The following is an 18,755-nucleotide window of genomic DNA, read 5'->3' on the forward strand; positions in this document are numbered from 1 at the left end:
AGAGACGCACAACTGAAACCTGTTTTTAGCACCTATGTTAATTTAATTTCATGTATAATAAAGTTCTTTTTATCAAGTTTATCATATTTACATACATGTATCTAATTAAACTGAAATGGAAGAGCTATAAAATGTAATATAACTAATATAACTGTTTGTATGAAGGCAGGAAATGTCAATATGTAGCACTAGTAAGGTGGTAAATTTAAGAAATGACAGCTTTGGTTCATTATTTTCAGTTTTTGATTAAAACACCAACTGCATCATTCCATCTCAAATCTATAAAATATTAGAACAAGTTCTGTTCGACCATCTTTAATTTACCTGAATGTTTTTTTTAATCATAAACTATACAGCTAATTAAATGAAATTGAAATTTTTTTGATAAAGTAAATATTTTCAAACTATCAACAGTTGTTTCACACAGTTTTTAAAATGGAAATAGGAAGAGTCTTTTTGCTCTACTGCCTGTCACATTTCTCACTTGTTTATTTATTTCAGTCACAGTCAACTCTATGAAAAGGTCGTTAAATGGCTGTTTCTCAATAAAACCGCTTTGTTGTGATCTTTAGTGGAAGTCTTTAATGTGTAAACACTGGAGACTCTCTGAGCTATAAAGCACAAACTTTGGGTAAATCATGATTATATTATAAGTTATTAGAATTATTGGAATTTACCACTAATTACAGGGGGAAAAACATTCAATTTAAATCCACTGTAATATACACACGTGGACAAAATTGTTGGTACCCCTCAGTTAAAGAAGGAAAAACCCACAATTCTCACTGAAATCACTTGAAACTCACAAAAGTAACAATAAATAAAAAATTATTGAAAATTAAATAATCAAAAACAGCCATCACTTTTGAATTGTTGATTAACATAATTATTTAAAAAAACAAACTAATGAAACAGGCCTGGACAAAAATGATGGTACCTCTATAAAAGATTGAAAACTATTTGACCAGAGTGACATGATTAACTCAGGTGTGTCATTTAATTGACATCACAGGTGTTTCCAAACTCATAATCAGTCAGTCTGCCTATTTAAAGGGAGACAAGTAGTCACCCTGCTGTTTGGTGAAAAGGTGTGTACCACACTGAACATGGACAACAGAAAGCGAAGGAGAGAATTGTCCCAGGACATCCGAAAAAAAATTATAGACAAACATCTTAAAGGTAAAGGCTATAAGACCATCTCTAAACAGCTTGAAGTTCCTGTGACAACAGTGGCTCATATTATTCAGAAGTTCAAGACCCACGGGACAGTAGCCAACCTCCCTGGACGTGGTCGCAAGAGGAAAATTGATGACAAATTGAAGAGACGGATCGTTCGAATTGTATCCAAAGAGCCCAGAGCAACCTCCAAAGAAATGAAAGGTGAACTCCAAGGCCAAGGTACATCAGTGTCAGATCACACCATTGGTCGTTGTTTGAGCCAAAGTGGACTTCATGGGAGACGACCAAGGAGGACACCACTGCTGAAAAAAACTCATAAAAAAGCGAGACTGGAATTTGCAAAAATGCATGTTGACAAGCCACAAAGCTTCTGGGAGAATGTCCTTTGGACAGATGAGACCAAACTGGAGCTTTTTGGTAAGGCACATCAACTCTATGTTCATAGACTCAAAAACCAAGCATACGAAGAAAAGAACACTGTCCCTACGGTGAAACATGGAGGAGGCTCAGTAATGTTTTGGGGCTGCTTTGCTGCATCTGGCACAGGGTGTCTTGAAAGTGTGCAAGGTACGATGAAATCTGAAGACTATCAAGGCATTCTGGAGAGAAATGTGCTGCCTAGTGTCAGAAAGCTTGGTCTCAGTCGCAGGTCATGGGTCTTCCAACAGGACAACGATCCAAAACACACAGCCAAAAACACCCAAGAATGGCTGAGAGAAAAGCGTTGGACTATTCTAAAGTGGCCTTCTATGAGCCCAGATCTGAATCCCATTGAACATATGTGGAAGGAGCTGAAACATGCCATTTGGAGAAGACACCCATCAAACCTGAGACAACTGGAGCTGTTTGCTCATGAGGAGTGGGCCAAAATACCTGTTGACAGCTGCAGAACGCTCATTGACAAATACAGAAATCGTTTAATTGCAGTGATTGCCTCAAAAGGTTGTGCAACAAAATATTAAGTTATGGGTACCATCATTTTTGTCCAGCCCTATTTCATTAGTTTTTTGTTTTTTTAAATAATTATGTTAATCAACAATTCAAAAGTGATGGCTGATTTTGATTATTTAATTTTCAATAAATTTTTATTTATTGTTACTTTTGTGAGTTTCAAGTGATTTCACTGAGAATTGTGGGTTTTTCCTTCTTTAACTGAGGGGTACCAACAATTTTGTCCACGTGTGTATATTCAAAGACTATTAAGAAAAAAAATCTTATTCTCGGGTGATTCTTGATGCTTTGCATGTATAGCAGCATTCAACGTGTTTTCTCCTATCATAAATAATGTTGTTTTTTTAACAGCAATTGAAAGAAATTTACAGACCTGCAATAATAATTATGTTTTTATTGTAAAAACATGTCTGAAAATGGTTCACAGTTCAATCTAACATCATGAAGCTGTCACTACATGGTCTATTTACATCACAGTATTATTAACCTTAGAAACAAACAGCCAAATGAGCAATCACTGAAATACACATGGAACATTGCAGCACCCTGATCATAAATTCAAATACACTTGTTCAATCTTCACTTATGAGGTTTTGCTGCATCACCCAGTTTTTACATCATTGATTAAATTAAATATATTTTAATATGAACTGCACTTTACCTTTTTACTGCAGAGTTTGCATTTCATTTTAAAGTCAGCCCACAAGGAGATAATATGTTTCATGTCGAGTATTTTTTGTTTTTTAGGAAAATATTTTAAAAATACGTGAACAGATTTAACTAAAATGTGTTGAATGAGCAGCTGAAGAATGATTTGTTGTAAATACTTGTGTGTGTGTGTATATATATATATATATATATATATATATATATATATATATGGTACACAGTAAAGATTCTAAGTTTTTTAAATGTTGTATAAAGTATTTTACAGATTTTCCCATTGTGACTAAGTTACAGATAATATCCAATAAATTCACAAGTATATATTTACATCCATCCTCTATACACCGCTTCATCCTCACTCGGGTCACGGGGGGTGCTGGAGCCTATCCCAGCTGACTCGAGCGAAGGCAGGGGACACCCTGGACAGGTCGCCAGTCTGTCACAGGGCCACATACACAGACGAACAATCACACTCGCATTCACACCTACAGGCAATTTAGAGTACTCAATTAACCTTAGCATATTTTTGGACTGTGGGAGGAAGCCGGAGTGCCCAGAGAAAACCCACGCATGCACAGGGAGAACATGCAAACTCCATGCAGAAAGATCCCACTCCGGGATTTGAACCAGGGATCTTCTTGCTGCAAGGCGAAAGTGCTAACCACTACTCCACTGAGCAGCCCACATATTTACATGTTAAGCCTTAAAACGTATGTCCATGTTGAAAATCTTTTCTCTTATCTTAAGTCTTAATCTTTCAATTTTTCTTAAACTAATGATAATTCAGGTTTTTTTTTTTTACAGCAGTTGATTAGAAAGTTACACCATATTTACTGCATTTAAATCAGCAAAAACAGCATTACTTTACAGAATCTTGCCATTATTCAAAAGAAAAATTACGCATGTTTTGGACTAAAAATGGTTAATATTTTTTCCACTATGTTGGGTTATTTTATTGATAATATCTAGTAAAATCACATTTGTTTACGGTGTACAAATATAGTCAGAAATGTGAATGTGTGTGTTCACTGGTGTCTTGTACAGAAACTGTAATCTACTGCTTCATCCACAGGTGGGCAGTGTGTGCCTATCTAATAAGAAGTCAACAAGCTCTGTCACATGTTAGAGTAATGTTTCTCATTTGTGTGTTTCATTGCAAACAAAAAACACCAAAACTGTTTAACCACTAATGTTAAAACTGCGTCTGAGAGAGTAATGATATTTAAGATCATCACAGTAAAAAGGTGATGCTGTTATTATGGCATAGAAATTGAAGAGTTAACAGTATTTCCCCAGAACCCTCTTCTTTCTGACCATTTTATGATAACATTTCAATTTAAAGTAAAGGATTGTTTAGCAGCTGAGAACAAATGTCATTACAGTAGGTGTTTGTCTGACAATTCAGTATCTAAATTTAAGGAAATAATACCCTCTCTGTTTACTTCAGCAACATTTACTGATAAATCAGAAGGCAATTATTATTATTTTACCCCCACAGAAGTGGATTATTATGTTAATAATGCTTCAGCCTCACTGCGTACAACTCTTGATAGTGTTGCACCTGTAAAAAAGAAAGTTATATCTCAGAGAAGACTTGCTCCTTGGTATAATTCCCAGCTGCGGACTTTAAAGCAGGCATCCCGAAAGCTGGAAAGAAAGTGGTATTCCACTAATTCAGAGGAAGTGTATGTGGCTTGGAAAAATAGTCTAGTAATCTATAAAAAAGCTCTTCGTAATGCCAGGACAACTTATTATTCATCTTTAATAGAGGAGAACAAGAACAACCTTAGGTTTCTCTTTAGCACTGTAGCCAGGCTGACAAAGAGTCAGAGCTCTGTTGAACCTTGTATTCCTTTAGCTTTAACCAGTAACGACTTCATGAGCTTCTTTACACATAAAATAGTTATGATTAGAGATAAAATTAATCTGGCCCTTCCTACAAATGTCACAGATGCTTTTGAATTGGCTGTTAGACCTGATGAATCTTTAGAATTCTTCACTCCTATATGTCTCTCTGAACTAATTTCAACAGTTTCTACATCCAAACCATCAACATGTCTTTTAGATCCTATCCCAACTAGACTCTTCAAGGAGATTTTACCTTTAATTAATTCTTCAATGTTAGATCTGATTAATCTCTCTCTAGTAACAGGCTATGTACCACAGGCTTTTAAGGTTGCTGTCATCAAACCTTTGCTTAAAAAGCCCACTTTAGATCCAGATGTGTTAGCTAACTATAGACCGATATCCAACCTACCATTTCTCTCTAAAATTCTGGAAAGAACAGTTGCAAATCAATTATGTGAACACTTACAAAGGAATAATTTGTTTGAAATGTTTCAGTCAGGCTTCAGAGTGCATCATAGCACAGAAACAGCTCTAGTGAAAGTTACTAATGATCTTCTCATAGCATCAGATAATGGACTAGTCTCTATACTTGTTTTGTTAGATCTTAGTGCAGCGTTTGACACAATCGACCACAACATTTTATTACAGCGTCTAGAACATTCAATTGGCATTAAAGGGACAGCACTGGACTGGTTTAAATCCTACTTATCAGATAGGTTCCAGTTTGTGCATGTCAACAATAACTCTTCTGAGCATACTAAAGTTAATCATGGAGTTCCTCAGGGTTCTGTCTTAGGACCGATACTTTTCACATTATACATGCTTCCTTTAGGTAATATTATTAGGAAGCATTGTATTAACTTCCATTGTTATGCAGATGACACACAATTGTATTTATCTATGAAGCCAGATGAAACTGATCAGTTAGCTAGACTGCAAGATTGTCTTAAGGACATTAAAACCTGGATGACTTTTAACTTCCTACTGCTAAATTCAGACAAAACTGAAGTCATTGTATTTGGCCCCAAACATCTTAGAAACTCGCTTTCAAAGCAAATACTTACTCTGGATGGCATCACATTGGCCTCCAGCACTACTGTGAGGAATCTTGGAGTTATTTTTGACCAGGACATGTCCTTTAACTCACACATAAAGCAAGTCTGTAGGACTTCCTTTTTTCACCTGCGTAATATTGTAAAAATCAGGAACATTCTGTCTCAGAGTGATGCAGAAAAATTAGTTCATGCTTTTGTTACTTCCAGGCTTGACTATTGCAATTCCTTATTATCGGGTTGTCCAAATAGTTCTCTCAAACATCTACAGTTGATCCAAAACGCTGCTGCGAGAGTACTGACAGGAGTTAGCAAAAGAGATCATATTTCCCCTATACTTGCTTCTCTTCACTGGCTTCCTGTTAAATCCAGAATAGAATTTAAAATCCTTCTTCTGACATATAAAGCTCTTAATAACCAATCTCCATCATATCTTAAAGATCTGATAGTACCTTATTATCCTAGTAGAACTCTTCGCTCTCAAGCTGCAGGCTTACTTGTTGTTCCTAGAATTTCTAAAAGTAGAATGGGAGGCAGAGCCTTCAGTTATCAGGCGCCTCTCCTGTGGAACCTGCTCCCAGTTTGGGTTCGGGAGGCAGACACCCTCTCTATTTTTAAGACCAGGCTTAAAACGTTCCTTTTTGACAAATCTTATAGTTGGGGCTGACTGGGTGACCCACAGGGGTTCGGCTTGTGTCTTCATTTGCACAGCTGACTCCCTCTTGGACGTCCCTTCGTTCTGCCTCGAGTTATGCTGCTATAGGCCTATAGGCTGCTGGGGGACTTTTCTTGACGCACTGAGCCCTTCTCTATCTACCTTTACATTTAATATGTATACCGTTATTGCAGTACATTCACTCTGTTTCCCCCTGTGCTATTTCTCCGAGTGTCCCTGGTCCCAGAGCTGGATGCTTCAGATCTGCGGTTGATGTTCCACCAGCTGGTCCAGTCTCCACCATGTCCACGGTGGGATGCTGCTGCTGACCTTCCTCCAGCCCTCTGCTTCCAACTCCCTTTTTCCACCAGTCAACTCTGCATTGCCTTCACTATACTGTTATGCTAACTTACATACTGTTTGAATTTTACTGCTAGCTATATATGGAGTATGTTTAATGTCAGAGCCGTACATCATAAGAGTAAATTATGAGTCAGTTTTCAATGTTAGCTTATACTTTGTCTGTGTCACATATCCTGTCATGCATGTATCCAAATGTGTGTTGTGTTTTCCTTGCTTTCCCACCCCTCCCTCTTCTCCCATCCCTCCCCCTTGCCCTCTTCTGTCCTTCTCAACCCGCCCGGCCAGCAGGCAGATGGGTCCCCCCTATATAGAGCCGGGTTCTGCTCGAGGTTTCTTCCCTGTTAAAAGGGTGTTTTTCCTTGCCACTGTCGCCTTTGGGCTTGCTCTGGGGGTCAGGCATTTGGGTTCTGTAAAGCGTCTTGAGACGAGTTGACTGTAATTGACGCTATATAAATAAAATTGAATTGAATTGAATTATTGAATCATGGCATTGTGGTGTGACACTTGATTTCCTCTTTTTATTCTATTATCTTTCTTAATATCAACTATTTTTTTAACTTTTCAAAAGGCAGACCAAGTTATACCACAGCTTTGACACCACGCATACAATTACAAAATGTTCACAATACAATACAACATATTCTCTGTAATTTAGGTGTGGTGAAAGAAATTCAGTTATTTGAGCTGAGTCTCAGTTTGCAAAGATAAAGCAGGGAAAACATGTTTGCAGGCAACAATGGGAGTTTGTAGACACAAAAGAAAGGGGCTCAAGAGTGAACCATGGGAACACCATGACAATAGTTTTCTGGACTAAATAATCCAATAAAATCAAAAACAAATCAAGAAAAGCACTCAGAGAATGCCAAGGCTGCTTAGTCGTTGTATCATTTCCTACGGATGAAATCTTTCATAAAAAATGACCTTGAGCTGAGCACAGGCATGTGTTATGCTTGTGTACATTATGTACGGATACCGAACATACGGCATCACACCTGACTCGTTGTGATGCCATGCTGCTATCTCACAGTGACACAGAAACCTTGAACAAATTCGTGAATCCAGACTATAAGCTGCATCACTGCCAAAATCTAATCACTTGGTTCTTGTGTCATTATGACCTTCCCTGAAAATTTCATCCAAATCTGTTTGTCCATTTTTTTTGAGTATTGTTGCTGACATACAGACAGATGGACAAACGTACTCCACCGCGTTCCTTGGTGGAGTAATAAATGATTTTCTTTTCATTTTTTTTCTATATAACTGTCACAAAGAATTAATCATGTCTAAGGACCTTTGAGGTTATGTCTAATGTAGGTATTTAACTGAATGACACTTTTTGTCCATATTTATTTCCACAGTAAATACTCTAACTCACATAATCCTGGAGATTTGATGTCTGTTTTTGCCCAGTTAAATTAAAGAATATTGCCTGGAAACCTCTGCAGTCATTAAAACCTCCCAATAAAAATGGTTTTCTACATCAATTTACTGCGTTCTGTGAATCACTGAAAATAGAGAAGGTTGAAAAATGAAAGAACTGTGAAGTACACGAGCTGCCTCTGTGTTTATAGCCTGTAATAAGCTGAACATCTTGCTGTGTTTTTCCCTCTCTAAGACATCCTCCTCTGGTTCTCCCAGTTCTCAGTGTTCTTCGGTTGCAGCTCCACCTTCAAGTCCAACATCTTCCAGGTAAGGCCTGGTTTGTTTCCATGCCGACAAGTGTTGGGACAATAATGTGCTGCTGGTGTCTGAAATATCAACAGAGACAGACTGGAGTTAGCGGAGGTCATCTGCAATCACCAGGTAGAGAGTACTGCCTTCATCTTCTGTCCTGTCAGAGTGGAGATGGTAGCATCCTGTGCTACCATGGTAACAGTCTGTCCAGAGCTCTGGAGATCAGGCAGCTTTACTGCTGTGTGGTGAGACATTGATATGAAGAGCTTTGGGTCAGTGCAGGTGTGACTGTGTCTCTTGCTTCAGATGTAAAAATGTCTACTGTGTATCCCTACAGGTGTAAATCTGTCTTCTTTGTCCTGTTGCAGGAGTGGATGTGTCTCTTATGTGCCCTTACATTACAGGTGTGAATCTATCTCTTGCTACAGGTGTAAATTTGGGGGGATTTTTTTGTCCCTGCAGGTGTGAATGTGTCTCCTGTGTCCTACTGCAGGAACTAGTCTTCTGCATGACTTCGATCAGGAAACTTTAATGGTGAACTTCAGGAGGATAGGAGGGGTGGAGGAGGACCGTAAACTTTTTGTTCTCTGAATTATTGACTTTTTTCAGCTACAAACATGCAAAATTACAAGTTTATAAGTGCAGCTGTTGTTTTGTAATCAATAAATGTTTCTGTCAACCAGTCTGAGTTTTAAGCCTCATTACACACTCCAAACCCTGAGAACAAACACACAACAGAGGCAGGACAACTTTTAACAGTTGTGCAATCAAACCTGTGTGCAAACTCACAAATGCACGCTCACATGCACACTCAGCAGGTAGGAACATGCACTCTGCAGTTCCCACCCCCGCAAGCCTGCTTGTATAGTCATTGTTACCTCGGTAACTGGGCAGGGGCCTCATCGCTACAACGTACCACACCTCTGTTGCCCTGTTGGCTGGAAGTGCAGAGACCGAGGGAGAGACAGGTGAGTCGGTGGAGGGGTGAGGTGTCAGAGTCCAATCATAAGTCATAAAAAGTGGCTGTGATGTCATCAGGTGAGCCTCCAGGTGTGCAGCAGGTTCCTCGGTGATCTCGGCTTGTTTGGCTTGAATGTGTCTTACCAACTTGTCTCACCTGGATGTCGACTCACTGAGCTGCTGTAAGTGTTTTCAGTTTTATTTTTCATGTTGTCATTTCACACAGTTTTGTAGCCGGACATTTACTCTGTAGCTCAACCATTCTTTGACCTTCCAGGTAAACCATTTGTGTCAGATAAGAATTGTATCAATAAAGATTACTGCAGCAGTCTGATATGAGTCCAACAAGTCAAGTTCACACTCGACGGACCGAAAGCAAGCGGACGAGGTCTGTTTTCCTGGTTTAGTTTCAGTGAACAATGCAGTCAAATGTCAGATCTTGTTGCTCTGTGTCAACAGGTTCTGTTTGTTTCAGTTGTTTCTCGTTTCAACATGTCAGCAGTTCAGAGATACTGTCATCATTAGTTCTACTCTCCCAGCTTTCCCTAGATACAAAACAAAGTCTTCATATATTTCTGTTTAATTAGTTCCTGTTATACAAAATTTAGCAACCAGTCCTGAGTTTGAGGCCTAAACATATGAACTAACCATAAACTAACAGCTGTAGTTGCTAATTCTAATCTACCTAGATCTAGAGGCTAACTATAAACTATGTTGTCAAGATGAAGCTTTAAGCTAACTTGGTCTAGAAAGTGAGCTAAATAGATCTAGAAAATATCTCTGAGCTAACTGAATTTAGATGGTAGCTCTGAGCTTACAGTACCTAACTAGAAGCATCTGGACTTTATGATAGCTTTAGGCTACCTAAACATGAAGCTAATTGTAAGCTAACTAGACCTAGAGGTAAACTTGAAGGTAACTGTACCTAGACACTAACACTAAACTTAGGGGTCAAGAAGTTAGTTCTAAGCTTACTGACTAACTGGACATATAAACTAACTCTGTGCAAGCTAAGCTTAATGCTTGCTCTAAGTCAGTGTTTCTCAAATAATGGGCGGCGCCCCAGAGGCATGACAAAGGGTGCTTGCAACTGACAGGAAAAGGTCTGTCTACACAAAACTAATTAGCTGAATTATTCTTTTAATGTTGGCCTGTTTTTCGCAGCACACAAACTGTGCTGGCCATTGTGCAAGTCCGTGCTTGTGTACTTGACAAGTATGGACTTGGTAGTACAGACTACCAAGAACGGGAGAACACATTCTCACCCCGATTATTTTTACCGGGTGTTTGAAACATACAGCATGGATGACTTTACAAAGTGCAAAAATTACAGAGAACACATTACCTGTAAACTGTAAATTTGTCAAATTGTAAATTTTAAATAATTTGTTGTTCTGCTGATAAAGTGCAATACTAGATTGTTCAGTTCCAGATACCTACGTCTGAATGTTTTGTGCCTGTGTCGATAAACTGTCATCTGGCAGTTGTAATGCACATGTGTAAATGATCAACTGAGGCATAATACTGTTAAAATTGAACTTATATTTCTCATGAAATTTCAGGGTGTTCATAATGTTTTGTTAAAAGATAATTCATTAAATGTGAACATATTCAGAAAGTACTCTTTTGAAGTAAAACAAAGGGAAAAAAGTTGACTTTGTGGTTCTTTTTAAGTAATAATATGCTGTAATTTTACTGGTGCGACCCACTTGAGATCAATTTGGACTGTATGTGGCCCCTGGACACAAATATATATCTATATATATATATATATATATATATATATATATATATATATATATATATATATACTTTGTATACATACAAAGTTATTGGGGGAGCGCAGACATTTTTCTTCGGGGGGGCCTGAGAGAAAAAAATTGAGAACCACTGCTCTCAGCTAACTACACCTGAAGCTAGTTCTAAGCTATCTGGATGTGAAACTAACGCACTAAGCTACGCTAAGCTAAGCTAATGTGTGGACTGATGACCAGCTGGTTACATAACAATATCACTAATTCACTAATTTTCAGGGTTTTTTTATTTAAACATAAACGGAAAATATTGATGATGTAAGTTATTTCCACCAGCAACAGGAAAAACATGGAGTCCAGGGAAGAGGAGCAAGAGGAAGAAACACTCAGGTCTGTTCAATTACAACCATTTGATAATATGGGATTGTAAATCAAAATAAAGACATAAAATCCATGAAATTGATGTGAGATATTTTTCAAATATCCATGTATTTCTGTTTTCAGGTCATTTCTGTCAGATGAAAATACTGAAATTATCAAAACCACCAACAGTATGACTTCTGATACAAACAGTACTACTACAACTGTTCAAGCTGATAGTAGTACTGCTAATGCTGCCACGACTAGTGCTGCACCACCTGATGATCAAACAGGTACGAAACTGTTTTCTCATGACATAAGAAGATGTAGGATAATCACAGTAGCCCATCACAGGATCTTTATCTAACTGAGATATTGATATGACTTGATATGTTTGTGGTAAAATGAAGACATATGAATATTCTTTGACTTGTAAAGGTTTCTTCATTTCCCAATTGTATTGCAAAATGTCAAACAAATTGAAGCATCATGAATCACAGGTCAAAATCCATGACAAACAGAAGTACATCATTGGCATATATGGTCATATTATTTAAAATATGTTGTGACTTTTGGTTTTATGAAATGGAAAAAACTATATTGTTTTCATTTGACTTTTGAATGTTTTTTGACAGTAATTAATTAATTAAATTGCAAAACTGAACTCCAATAAAAAAAAATTAGAAAAAATAATTACTGAACAACAGATATTTGGCCATCAGTGTTGAAATATTTATTCGAAAATCCTTATATTAAACTTTAGCAGGTATGGAAAACCAATGTCTGTGTTTCTTCACAGAGGATGAAGAAACAGGTGATGGAGACAGTGTTGTCATGGCAACATCAGGTGCTGACTTACCAGGTAAGCAGAGTGGAAGAGATGTGTATCAGTGTCAGGTGAGTCTCATTTGTGTCATTTACTCTGGTGTTATTGTTATTTTTATGGGGGGTTTTAGACGAGAAGGTGGTGGTAGAGGAAGAAAGCATGGAGGAAGTGTCTGCTGAAGATGAGGAGGGTGATGAAGGCAACAAGGGTGAGGAAGATGAGGAGGATGAGAAAGACAAGAAGGCTGGGGAAGACAAGAAGGCTGAAGAAGTCCAGGAGGATCAGGAAGACCAGGATTGTAAGAAAGACTCGTCCACCATTGTTGTTCTTTCAGATTATGTTTGCATGCCGTCTTCCTTCATCATCCATAAACTTCGTCATCTGTTTCCTGTCTAACTTCCTGTCTTCCTTTCTCCATTAGCACCCATGGAGTCAGAGCAGAAATCGTTGACACCAACCAGAGACAGACCAGGTACACAGGAACAAGTCTTGTTATATAAAATCTTACCTGTACAATTTTACTAACACAAAAGGATAAACATGTATACCACTATATAAACATTTATATGTATGTTACATGTTTATTGTCATATGATGTTTCAGTTAGTGTCAACAGTGTGTGAAAGCTGTACACAGCAGGTCAGTAGTTAATAAAATATCGATACTAAAATGGAAAACAAGTGAAGAACTGTGAAATTATAACAGATACAATAGATTCTAAGAATATATATTGCATACATATAAATCATACTAAATACTAAAAACTAGACTCAGGGTCTTAAATTGAAAACATGTTGCACACATGTGGAATCAGTCATTGAGTAGGTCTGCAAGCGTCCATCATTAAATATTATACATGACAAACGCAGCTGTGATTTGCAAATGTCTGTAACAGACCGGTGTTTGTCATCCGGTGAAACTGCTGGCACTGATTTCAGAAACAGGAGGAATCTGAATTTAGAGCTGCTTTTGAACAGAGATCTGAACACAAACTAAGGTGTATCACTAAATACTGCTCTGTGTCCTCACCTCCTGTTTGCAGCTCCTCCAAGCAGTTTGGCTTTGTCGGGACCACGAGCAATGAAGAAGAAAGTCCTGGTGGCTCCAGCTCTCAGTCTGTCATTAGGTAACAAAACAATATTTGTTAATGGGATCAGTCACCAGAGTAAACTGATATTCTGATGTAGCTGAAGGTGCTGCTCTCTACTGGCTCGACTTAATGAGTGTCCTATGTGGGCCCAAAGCATGAAATTTCTTGTCACTTCATCTTGTTGAGTTCAGATGCTGTCATTTCTCCTTCAGGTGGCAGCGAGTCAACAACCTCCGATGACTTCCCAACGGGCTTCCTATCTCCATCACCTGATGATGAAGATGACACTGCACTCGACTTTGACCTGGATGCCATAGAGACGCCATCAGACAGCGAATCACTGCACTTCCCCCTCTACGACCTCGACCTGGAAGGTGAGAGGTCAGAGGTCAAACAGCCTGATGATGCTAAACTTTGACCACCTGTTTAATGTCTTGTCTGTTGTTCTTCAGACGATCTGAGGCGTCTTGGTGTGGCATCTCGCCGTAAACCATTGGGCTCCATCCCCAAGTTCAGGTCGGATTCTCAGGCTGGTTCTGTATCAGGGATCGACGAGAGCAGCCTGGGAGCTCTAGAAAGGGAAGACATGGTGGATAGCCAGGGCATCAGGTGGCGCTGTTTCTCTACAGGCGAACCTCCACAGGAGTGTCGGGTCAACATGAGCGTTCTTGAGCCGTTCCTTAGGGTGCTGTCACATGGAGGTACGACCAGCCACCCACCTCACCATCACCAGTGGCTCAGACTTTACCTTAAACACCTGCTGACACCGAGAAGATCAAGAAGCTTGCACTTAGCTAACTAGACCTAGAAACTACCTCTAAACCGAGGAGTCAAGACATTAGCCATAAGCTAAGAGAATCTAGAAACTGACTCTAAACTAAGGGGTCTAGAACTAAGTTAACTGGACCTAGAAACTAACTCTAAACTGAGGGGCCAAGACGTTAGCTCTAAGCTAACTCAGTGTAAAAACTACCTCAAAGCTAACTAGATTTAAAAGTTAACTCTAAGCTTACTCTTCATAGAAAGTAACTATAAGCGAACTGTATTTAGTAACTAACTCTAATTTCACTGGACCTGATGCTAGGTCTAAACCAGGGGTCGGCAACCCGCGGCTCCGGAGCCGCATGCGGCTCTTTCAGCCCTCTGTTGCGGCTCCCTGTAACTTTGGAAAATAAAGTGTTCTGCCTTTCAGGCGCGTTTCAATGTATTTTAATATAGAGAGTTTTATTGTGAAATTACCGCTCTTACTTTGACGTGTCACTCCACCGGATGTGCTGTGCCTGTGACGTGAGAGCGCAAAGCTGATGCAGAGAGACAACACGGAGTTTCCGATTCCCACACGTTTCATGCCTTTTTTCTGTTTTACTCCTGGAGAAGCAACGCCTGTAGTTTCACATCGTTTTGTACTCAAGAATGGCAAGCCTGTATATTAAAGCTCCACTCCAAGAAAGACACGTCTTGTCTTTGAGTCAAAAGTACTCATGATAGGGTAATACACGTTACTCGCAAGAACACGGCAGCAGGTCAGAGAGTCAGAGGAGTGTCGTCTTGGAAAATAGGGCAGCGACTTACCGGAGAAAAGTTATTAGCTTAAGATAAATAGATAAATAGATTTTACAAGTTAAATAGATATTCGCAAAATAGTGATTTTCAGCTAACATTACGTAACGTATGAGGTCCAGGAGCAAAAATGACATTAACCAAGTAAGATAAATATTAGTAGAAGGACACAATTTTAAAAAATGAATCTATCTAATTAGAGACTTTGTAATTAATTAATCATGACTGATTAACAAGGGCATAGAGGTAAAAAAGCATATATGCAGTGTTGTCTTCATTTTAAATGCCAAAAGGATTTTGCGGCTCCCTGTGTTTTCTTTTCTGTGGGAAACGGGTCGAAATGGCTCTTTGAGTGTTAAAGGTTACCGACCCCTGGTCTAAACTAACCAGAGCTAGATGCAAAGTCTAAGTTATCTGGACCTAGAAACTAATTGTAAGCAAATTTATATGCCAGCTCTAAGTGAACAAGACAAGAAGCTTGGTTTCAGCCAATTTGACTAAGATGTCAGCTTGAAGCCAACTGGACATAGACACAAACACTAAGCTAACTAGATGTGTATCTAGTTCTAATCCAACCAAAACTAAAGCTTGTTCTAAGTCGAAGCTAACTCTAAGTTAAGCAAGCCTAGAAGCTAACTATAAGTTAACTAAATCCATAAGCAAACTCACTTAGCCAAACCTAATCCCTTATTATAGTATAATGATGAAGTTTATTTTTAACTTTATTTTGAAAATCAACTAAATTAGGTTTTAGTGCCATTCAACACCTAATGTCATCACTCAGGTTACTATGGAGACGGCATGAATGACATCATTGTGTTTTCCTCCTGTTACCTGCCGGAGAACAGTCTGGAGAATTACCAGTACGTGATGGACAACCTGTTCAGGTAAATGAAACATGCTCTCAGGGTAGAATATGTTCCAGTGTGACCAGTTCTACCAGTTTAACACCAGTAAAAGTCAACAGATTCCCGCTGTGCAGAGCTGATCGGCTGAGTTGATCTTGTTCATCAGCTGGGCATCAGACAATAGAATTGATCAGATAATTTAACAATGGTGTTTGTTTCTGACTTAATGTAATGCTGGCTGCCTCGCTGCTGTTTTCCTGTTTGCCTGTCAGGTTTGTTGTCGGCACTCTGGAGCTGATGGTGGCGGAGAACTATGTGATTGTGTATCTTTGTGCTGGAGGTCAGAAGGACAAGCTTCCAGGAATCAGCTGGCTCAAAGAGTGGTACACCACCATCGACAGGAGGTCAGACGAACTCTCCTGCCTGTCTTTGCTGTTTTGTTCCTGTAGCATAAGTCCCGTAGGAGGTGTCAGATCCTCACAGTTTAGCAGCACAGAATCCAAGAAAATCCAATGAAAAAGTCAATAAATGTTATTTTGATCAAACACTACATGCTTGTTATGGAGCAAAATTTAACATCATTGCATTCAATTTCATTTTGACTATTTGGGTGAATAGGCTTTAAGGACAGTTCTCTTTTGTTGTTATTTTGTTAAACCTGTTTCTTAATCTGATATTATTTTTAAAGTAAATTTACATACACTGTACAAGTCAGTATATCATTTGTCTGTCTGTCTGTAGGTTGAGAAAGAACCTGAAGGGTTTCTATGTGGTTCATCCCACCTGGTACATCAAAGCTCTCATCACTATCATCAAACCCTTCATCAGGTCTGCTGCCTCCTCTTCATCACTCACTACAAACAAACAACAACACAACAAACCAAACTTGTTTTTGGAATTTTTTTGCTCCTGACAATCAAGAACTTCTTTCTTCTTCTCCTCTTCTAAGCTCTAAGTTCAGCAGGAAGCTCCAGTTTGTCAACAGCCTCCAGGAACTTTCTGACTTCATCCCCACTGAGCATGTGCAGATCCCAGACTGTGTCAGAGAGTGAGTGACATTCATTCATTCATTCATTAATTCATTCATTCATTCATTTGAGCTACAAAAGAGTAGAAACAGTACAAGGACTATTTTACATCTTAAATGTTAAAATATAATCACATAACTAAAACAAAATAAATAAATATTAAAATGATATTTTTCTCATTTTAACAAAATTATTATTATTATTATCAGTTTTAGATTATTCTGATTTTTATTAAAATATTATCAGATAAAAAAGTAAGGAAAAAGTAATTATCCTCAGTAAGAAATATTTTTTAAATAAAAAAATAATATATAAAAGCTAAATATATAAATAGAATATATAATAAAATCGATTTAATTCATAATTAGATGTGTAATAAATATAAATCTAATGTAGATTTATGATATAAATAATTATAACCAAAATATTGTTAGAAAATTTAAATATAATAGAAACATTATACACCCTTATAAAAAAATGTTAAATGATGATTTTTGACCCACAAATGTCTTTTCCTGATGTTGTTTTATATTTTCCCTGCAGGTATGACCAGAACCTGTCCAGTTGAAACTGCTGCAGTTTCTTTGCATTAATACAAACAGCTGCCTACTCCTGTCCTCCTCCAGCAGGGGGCGCTGCCGCGTCTCACTAAAAGACACTTGAAGGAGAAACCCCGGCTCTGTCGGCGGGCAGCGCTCTGCTCAGATTTGACCCAAGATGGCGGTGAAGAACAAAAAACAGTCAGTCAGTGAGTGAGTGTAGTAAACAGTGTTAATGGTGAATTTAACAGATGATGTAATGTTTCAAACTAAAAGCACAGTATCAGATGAACTAGAGGAGAATATGTGCTCTCTAATTTCACACTGTTTCATAACAGGGCCAACATTTAAAACTATGTTGTTGTTGTTGTGTGTTTTTATTACAGTAAGAGGCACATTTCAACACTGAGACAGTTACAGCAAACAACAGGAACTAAAATAACTATGCATCACAAAGATTTATTTTCTTGTACAGCAAATTAAATTTTTATTTAAGAAACTTTTATTGCTAATAAGATAAAAAATAAAACGAACAATCATCTTTGTTGAATCTGTGTTTTGCAGTGCATTTTTAAAACGGTAAAACTTTAAAACAAACCTTCAGAAAATATCAAAACGCCCTATTCTGTTTTTCTAAGGATCTTTGTAAACACATTTTTACACATAAAATTCTGGTTATACAGAGCAGAGGATGAAAAACTACTTTTGTGTTTTACATTTTTGTCAGTCTTTCTAGAATGCTTGAACCGTCAAAGACATCTGAGTAATGTCAGAGATGTTCAGTCCAAGGTTACTGAAACCTGGTGAAGGTTCTCACTCTTCTCCTGAATGCACTTTCAGTATGTTCATGAAGCATCAACCCTGCCAGGAGTCGTCAAAACCTCTGGAAATCATTTTGCTGCTGAATAAAATCTCGCTGCTTCTGTATTGTGAAGTTTATTTGAGTTTGAAACTACTCTGAGTAACCCGAGTTAATGTTTAACCAGCTGCTCTGACCCAGTTTTTCTAATCTCTTTCTTTAGCATTGGCACTTCTGAAAACTCCAACATGAAATCCTCGGCGCAGAGTGTTTCTACTGTTTTACAGTTTCAGAGATACTCAAAGATCCTGACGTAAAGCGAGAACTTGTGAGAGAAGGTGTTGAAAGGCTCCTGCAATGTCAGGCGCTGTCATGTTTATCCAGGAAACTGTATGAGGGAAGTATCAACACAGCTGGACGTGTCAACACACATTCAGACCATAAACTTTGTATAAAGATGGACGACCCTTCTGTAATGTTAGCCACAGATTTCCTGTAGAGCAGTTCTGAAGCTCAGTGTGTTGGCTTCAAACGTCACCATCTTAGCAGTGCCAGACTCATCCAAACTCCCAGCTTATCCAAAAAGAAGTAAAAAGGTGGAGC

The 18,755-nt window shown here is 38.3% G+C and overlaps 1 protein-coding gene across 1 annotated transcript; it reads left to right on the forward strand.

The window, feature by feature from the left end:
• Positions 1 to 9,281: 9,281 nt before the first annotated feature.
• Positions 9,282 to 18,278, forward strand: LOC110963771 (BCL2/adenovirus E1B 19 kDa protein-interacting protein 2-like). Its single transcript, XM_022212248.2, has 14 exons — positions 9,282 to 9,530; positions 11,439 to 11,492; positions 11,607 to 11,755; positions 12,262 to 12,324; positions 12,419 to 12,586; positions 12,710 to 12,760; positions 13,331 to 13,414; positions 13,591 to 13,752; positions 13,831 to 14,079; positions 15,723 to 15,825; positions 16,059 to 16,190; positions 16,528 to 16,614; positions 16,736 to 16,834; positions 17,358 to 18,278. Exons 2-14 carry the CDS (start codon positions 11,452 to 11,454, stop codon positions 17,380 to 17,382), a joined length of 1,413 nt encoding a protein of 470 aa, XP_022067940.1. The 5' UTR covers positions 9,282 to 9,530; positions 11,439 to 11,451; the 3' UTR covers positions 17,383 to 18,278.
• Positions 18,279 to 18,755: the final 477 nt, after the last annotated feature.

This window comes from Acanthochromis polyacanthus, chromosome 11 (assembly GCF_021347895.1).
Source record: "Acanthochromis polyacanthus isolate Apoly-LR-REF ecotype Palm Island chromosome 11, KAUST_Apoly_ChrSc, whole genome shotgun sequence".
In the NCBI taxonomy this organism is placed as follows: domain Eukaryota; kingdom Metazoa; phylum Chordata; class Actinopteri; family Pomacentridae; genus Acanthochromis; species Acanthochromis polyacanthus.